Source organism: Dipteris shenzhenensis, chromosome 24, assembly GCF_047967505.1.
Source record: "Dipteris shenzhenensis isolate YYH24624 ecotype China chromosome 24, Dip_SZ_1.0, whole genome shotgun sequence".
Taxonomy (NCBI): Eukaryota; Viridiplantae; Streptophyta; class Polypodiopsida; order Gleicheniales; family Dipteridaceae; genus Dipteris; species Dipteris shenzhenensis.
The window spans coordinates 12,085,563-12,093,055 of NC_141619.1; the positions used below are offsets into that span (position 1 = coordinate 12,085,563).

Sequence of the window (7,493 nt, forward strand, 5' to 3'; positions counted from 1 at the left end):
ACAATCTGTACGATCTTATGTGGCATGATGCATCTTCTCAAGGTTAATCTTTGCCTTCTTTGACAAGTTGAGCCCAACAGGTTTGTATGGTGGTCTTCCTTCATTAGATGCCCAATGATGTCTACACATATTCTAGTACTGTAATTGGAACTTCCTCACTTTGTGATCATTTTTAAATTTTACTAGTTGTGTTTAATCTTCTTATATTAAAGGAATGGCTAGAGCATGGTGTCAGTGTAGGTTGCCATTGCTGCCCCGAGGCACTCACAGGCTCCTCTTCACTCTCCAAGATCATCCCCCACTGCATTGCTCCTGATCAAATAGATGTGCTTCCACATATTGCCTCTCCATAGGTTGATACACGGACTCCTCCATCTTCGCAGCCCGCATAGTGGTCTATTATTCAGGTTGATACTCCTCAGTTCAACCCTCGGTTCTGCCTCTAGCTCGTTATGCAGCCACAAAGAGCCAGCATAGAACCAACATCTTGCCATCTACTTTTGTTTCAGGCTCTCTTCAAATGATTCAGCTAAGTGATATGCAAAGTGATGCCTCAGGGAAGGCATATTGGAGGTAGAGGATTCACAGGTGCACAGAGTACGAGAGGGGACCGGCCTGACACGACCTAGGAAAGTAATTTTTAGGAGGATCATTGCCCCTTCTAATTGAGTTCCCCCCAATCCATGACAATGATGGCTAACGCATCATCTAGCTTCTTCATTCGGACAATCATTCAGCTCAGCAGCAACTCCCACAAGAGTTGGGATGAACCCCTGGCTCATCCCTCGGGGTTAGCTTCAACTAGGGGGTGCAATCGGATGTCATGGCCAAAATGGAGTAGACAAGCTCCTCAAATCTCCTAGCTGGAAAATTCCTATACTCTACAATTGCTACCTCTATACCCTCTCCATACACAAAGGCATACCAACGGGGCCCATCGTTGGCCCCCAAGAGCAGGTTTTCTATTTATAGCAAGAAGTGTCAGACTTAAAGTGTGGCAATTTTGGTAGCCTAAATGCAGGACCTCCAAGGACCTCGAAAGCTGAAATCACTGAGGTAATGCAGACCTGCAAGGCTTCTCGTCCTACTCCCCCCAATTGGTCTCTACAATCAAGGAGTTTGTTCAAACAGAAGGATCAAGAAGGAAGTCACTATAGAGGTTGACATAAAGGTAAATAAAACTGATATTTAAGTTGAGATTAAGGAGCACGAAGCCAGCCACAACAATGCAGTGAAGATTAAGATAGGAGGCCTTCATGAAGGCTGGTTCAATGAGGAGGATGCATACAATGAGACTCTAGTACAAATCAAGGCAGACATCTCTAGCATTGAATGGCCGGAAGACACAGATGAAGACGGCACAAATCCCACAACTAAAATCCACCACTCCAGAGGGCATGCCTAATTACATTTAGCATGCGGGATATACGAATCAAGCTTATTTGCCAATCATACAAGCTGAAAGGGACCAAGATATGGATAGCTGAAGAACTCTCAGAAGCTTAGCTGAACCAAAAGGCAATAGAATTAGCCGAGGTCAAGGCTGCTAGGAACGAGGGAAAATGGGCAGTTTATCATGAGGGCATGGCCATCATCAAGAAATTTAAATCAAACCAAAAGACCGTCAAATTTAAACTGATGTATGGCAGTTTATTGTCTCATTTTCAGACTACAAGGTGGGTACTTTTTTATAACTCCGAGTCCTCATGCACTCAGGGTCCTTTATTGTCTTATTTTCAGACTAGAGGTACTCCTTCGTGCACTCCTTGGGAGCTGCCTTGTGCCTTCCATGTGGATGTACTAGCTGGTTGTTCACTGTCCCATAAACCTGTTGGTCTCCAATGGACATTAATAGCCGCTCTTTCTTTCTTTCTCCAATGTTGTTGCACAGAACATGCTTACAAAATCAAAATTATCAGCATCTCCTTTCACGCATTAAGGAACGAAGATCTCTGGTATGTCCCCCCCCCCTCACAAAATAGTTCTATTAAGTATGACTCAAAGCATAAATACATCATGCAATGAATGAGAAAAAAAACAGTCCTCGGAAAGAGGTTTTCCATACACTGGTCAAAGTGTGAGAAGGGTGAGCCTGGGATCCATCCAATGCCTCTATGCATCTTGTTCTCCGGATATGCCATGCTACAATACTCGCCAGTATCTCCCAAGAAGAGTCCACAGAGGCATGCACAACTCTAAAGGGTGAGGTAGGACCATCATCCAGAGAGCATGGCTCAACTAAGTGGCGTTGAAACGATAAAGCCCAAGAGGACGCATGTCTCTCATAGAAGACCTAAGGCCCCAAAAGAGAAAACCAAGCAACTGAACCCCAAGTCATGAAGAAGGAGCGACGAATAAAAGTACTGAAAATCCTGGCTATCCCCCTCTAAATCTGTTTGTAATCCCATAGGCAATGTTGAGCTGACTCCATAGCAGAAAGGCAACGAGGACAAGTACGGTCAGCTCCGAACATACTGGAGATCTTCTAGACAGTGAGCTGACAGATGATAGTGCTGCTTTTCTAGATGCTACAACACAAACTAACTTCTTTCAGGACAGCCTTGGATTTATTTTGCAATATTGCGGGGCACACATCAATTGGAATAGATCCAATGGCTTTTGGATCAGTGACGACAACACCCCGGACTGGGGGAATAACATTGGCTTCACTTGGGTTCAAAGGGATGTTCAATTTTCTATGTTCCACAAATCTTTGAAAAAGTTTAAATATGAAAATTAGCTCCCTATTACTACCTGAGGACCACGATAGCTTTGAATTTCAATTCCGATTTCATGAAGGCCCTTTCCACCATGGATTTGTGCTAAACAGTTAGCCCTCCATAGTATCGGTCCCCTTACCCTAAGAAGGAGGATGAAAGGGAAGGACACCTACAAGATACAAGAGACCCCTAGTGGGCTACCACGTGGGCAGAGGAACAAGCTGCCATGTGGGCAGATCTGAGACATTGTGGGCCGCCATGTGTATCACAATCACCAGGCACCACAACGCATTGAAATCCAATACCAGAGCTAAGAGACTTCTCTAGAACATCGGGGCTAGATTGGGTGGCTTGGAGCAGCAAATTAGGAACATGTGCAGCAGCCTGCGACACCTTTCTACACAACCATTTGGAGCAGCCACTGAGAAGTGGGTTCTTCATCTCCTTACACCTTCACAGGAGCAACTAGGAGCCGTTCAAGTGCAGCTCTTTGGAGCCTTGTATCTTTCATATATTTGCACGACCTATCCTAGTTAAAGATGTATGATATCACATGGATCAACAATTTAAAGACGTGTATATATAGTGTGTATAAAGGGAGTTGTTATCACACCTCCTTTGAAGTATGTATATAGGTGGACCATGTAGTATCTTAAGTACGGGAGGCTAGGTAGCATTAGACTTTTATCCATTACGAGCTTTCAAACAATAACTCAAAAATGTATGAGGGAGTTCCAAATGCAGGTTACGAGCATTCCTTAGAGTAACCAACCGGGGCCATTTGGCAACACTAAGGGCCTTATGTCATGGAAGGGAAATAGCTATTTCTGTTATGCTGTGCAAATACGTCATGGGAATTAGGTGAGAAATAGGGTGGGACCATGGGAAATAGCACTCCATGCACTAGACCTCAAGGTGCTATTTCCCCCACTCTTGAGAACATGTCTCACTTTCCCTTGGATCATTATGTCATGGATCATAGGAAAACATCCAAATTAGGCTCTTCCAAGGGAAAAGCATCCAAAATAGCCCTCATTGTTTCCATGACATAAGCCCCTAAGAATAGTAAATACTTTTTTAGAGGGAAAGGGCAATGCGACATGATAAAATTGTACTGTGGTGAACTCATTCAGTTCAGTTGTGCGTATACTTAACTAGATGCAACTTACACGCAAGTGTATTGAATCAGAATCGATCTACATGATTGGTACCCTCATAGCAGAACAACCAAGGTTTTCAACGGAGACAATGTAGCGATGGAGGAGATCCTCATCGTCAGCTGGTTGGATACGCTGTTTGCCTGTTTCTCTTCGACCACAAGCATGGCTTATAACGCGCATGTTTGGCTGTTCGTGGCTTTCTTTCGCACCACCAGAATAACATGTATTTGGTTATAAAATTTTACGGGAGTTTCAGGTATTTGTACCACTAGTGGAGTAGACACAATTGCTCACAACCTTTGCAGCACATCATCCATCCACCCTCCAGGCTCCAATTTAGCCTGAGAATAGATAGAGCTTCAATTAGCCAAAGGCTATAATGGCCAACAGACATATTCTAGATGATGCGTGATTGTTACGAGGTGTATGCCTCAGTTTTGTACAGCGCTGGTGTTACACACAACTAGGACCAGATGGAGCTACCATTCGAAAGCCATTTAGAAAATACAAGCTGAATTATCCTTTGTAGATGGCGATCATTCTGAGTGCAAAAGAGAAATGCACAGCTGTAGAGAAGGGGATCGGGCACGCATAGGATGAAGACATTCACGCTTCAAACAACGAGGAGTATCTGTTGGATTTTCGTGCTCAAACGTTCATTCCTGACCAGAAAGACCATCTGGCGCGTGAAGCCAATGGTGCACCACATACCAGTGAGGGTGAAGATTCTCTCGGCACGGGTGAGGAAGGAAGAAGATGGCGAAGCAAAGCTTGCTGCCGTCTGCTGAGCTTGTCCATGGATGGATGAGTTCAAAAGAAATAAGCAGCCAAGAACCGATAAGCCGATTGCCCAACTCCACAACCTGTGAAAGGCATCTAAAGGAATCTGCAAGGAATCTTAAGGCTTTATGACATGGGGGGAAATTGTATTTCCAAATTCCCATACGCTGAATATTGTTTTTTGGGGAAATTCATCCTATGTGACGGCACTCGCGGGTTGTAATTTCCTGGCTTTCCCCCAAGCATTTGACCTTAGTGGTTGGACGAAAAGGGCTTGGCGATCCCGAGAGGGAAGTTCGGGAAGGCCGCGAGCCACCTTTTTCGACAACTTCTCGACCGAAAAAGGGCAACCTAGGTCGTTTCTCGGCCGTCAAAGTCAGAAGGAGGGGGTATATAAAGATAATTACTGCGGGCGGTTACGGCGAGACTGCGAGATTGTGGGATAAGCACTGCGAGTGGATGATGTGGCACGAACAGGTCGCTTTGTTCAAACTGTGCGGAGACGAGCTGCAGAGTGACGTGGCAGTGGCGGCTCTAACATGTGTCGGTCCGTGCCATCTGTCAAGTGCTAATTTTGTCTGAAGTCGCTTTCTTGTTTCGGAATTATTGGTGTGTCATTATTTCGTGGAGTTTGAGTTTTCCAATTGCTGTTTTACCATGCTCCAGTCTAGTTTTACCGTCTCTTTGATCTAGAAGGGTCTTTCATCGGATGGTGAAGATCTCTCTTCCACCGACCTCTGACCTTGACGTATTTGTGGGAAAAGAGTGAGGGCCTCCTCCTTATGACATGCAAACATGTCCATATCATAGGAACAAGTAACCTGACCCATCTACGACGGTCTAGAGACCCGCTCCGCCGGGTCTCGAAGTTGAGATCATAGATTGCATTTAATAAAATTCAAGGTTTCATTTATAAATCTCAAACTTTGAGGAATTTTATAAAATTTTCGAAAAACATATACATATTCAAGAATTTTCAGTTGTCTTTCATTAAACCAAACTTCTAAACACACAAACAAAGAGTTGTTTAAAAATCTCTCCCCCCCTTCTACCTCTCTCTCTCTCTCTCTCCCCCCCTTCTACCTCCCTCTCTCTCTCTCTCTCTCAAGCAGCTGTCGCATGGCTGCCACGTGTCAAAGGTAGCGCCGAGTACGAGGGGTCCCACACCCTCGCCTCATAGCCACGTTATGCCTCCCCACTCCCAAAAAGAGCTGGCTAGGATATGGGGAGGGTCTCCTAATGTCCTTCTTATATTCCACGATTTCCATGATAATCCCATGCTTATGGGATTTCTATAAGCTTGATTCTCCACATGTCACCTACGCATCCCAAGGGCCTTTTTACACCCTTCATTAATCCATTAGTCCAAGGTACCATGAGGGCGTTAGGACCACACCAAGGACCTATAGGCACATATTGCCAACACACCCCCCATGGGCCTAACCCACGAATAGAGCTTGACTAGTCAACAAGTGTTGCGCACCCACTAAGGGCCCAAACAGCCTAATAATGGCGATCACCACACAAAGGGCCGAATCAACCAACCAAACACTAGCCAACTCACGAAACACTAACGCAGGCCATCAATTCATGCGCTAGCCTTCAAATCACAAGACATCACACACACAAGTCATCACTTCCCGTATGCGCCACGTGCGGCTTTCTGAACAGTTGCCGCCATTTTTTCATCGCCACGTATCAATTCACACAGTCCCGCAAGGCCATCCCTACTCTGATACCACTGTATCAGGCAACCGTCGCATGGCTGCCATGTGTCAAAGGTAGCGTCGAGTATGAGGGGTCCTACACCCTCGCCTCCTAGCCACGCTATGCCTCCCCACTCCCAAAAAGAGTCGGCTGGGATATGGGGAGGGTCTCCTAATGTCCTCCTTTTATTTCAGGATCTCCATGATAATCCCTTGCTTATGGGATTTCTATAAGCTTGATTCTCCACGTGTCACCTGCGAGTCCCAAGGGCCTTTTTACCCCCTTCATTAATCCATTAGTCCAAGGTGGGGTTCGGACCACACCAAGGACCTATAGGCCCATATTGCCCACATCTCTCTCTCTCTCTCTCTCTCTCTCTCTCTCTCTCTCTCTCTCTCTCTCTCTCTCTCTCTCTCTCTCTCTCTCTCTCTCTCTCTCTCTCTCTCTCTCTCTCTCTCTCTCTCTCTCTCTCTTTTTTACAAGCAAAGTTGGAACTTGGATTGGCCTCTCGCTCGTCACCCACTTCGTCACCTCTCGTGCGCGATGATGAGGATCATGAGAGACCGAGAGTGGACACAGACAGAGAGCAAACAACAATGGCACAATCAAAGGGACAGTCAAAGTTGCTTAGATGAGTGATGGTGTAGCAAAGAGACACTTTGATACCATCAAAGAGACAGCGAGAGTTGCCTAGCAGAGAGACACTTTGATGCCACTTTGGGCTGAGAAAGAGAGAGGGAGAGAGAGAGAGAGAGAGAGAGAGAGAGGAGGCGCACTAGTGCTCGCATCTATATAAAATTGGAGCATCGAATGTGAGACCCAATGAGACAATCGGCCTCCACCCTCAAGCGTGCTCTAACCAACAAAATAGCTTTAGCTTCTCGTGCCCTTGCAATGGCCCCAACATCGCAAGCAGAACAGGCTCCAAAAGAGCTTGCTAGACCACTCTCCTCGACTACCTGGTCTCCTCCCATTACCATCGACACAATCAGTCCAAAGGTTCTTGAATGTGAATATATTGTCTGTGGAGAGATCATTGCACATGCAGAGGTCATATCTCCCAATCTCTAAATCAGAAGCATGTATCTCCACTTGGTCATCACCCAAAGCCAAGGACCAAGATTGG

At 45.7% G+C, this 7,493-nt stretch overlaps 1 protein-coding gene across 1 annotated transcript in view; it reads right to left on the reverse strand.

Moving 5' to 3' along the window:
- The window catches only part of LOC147886229 (3-ketoacyl-CoA thiolase 1, peroxisomal-like), a 167,727-nt gene extending 162,953 nt beyond the window's left edge, over window positions 1–4,774 (reverse strand). The window contains exon 1 of the mRNA XM_087395115.1: window positions 4,592–4,774. Within this exon, the coding sequence (XP_087251241.1) occupies window positions 4,592–4,678 (87 nt within the window). The 5' untranslated portion in view covers window positions 4,679–4,774. The remainder of the gene's footprint in view (window positions 1–4,591) is intronic.
- Between the last annotated feature and the right edge of the window lie 2,719 nt (window positions 4,775–7,493).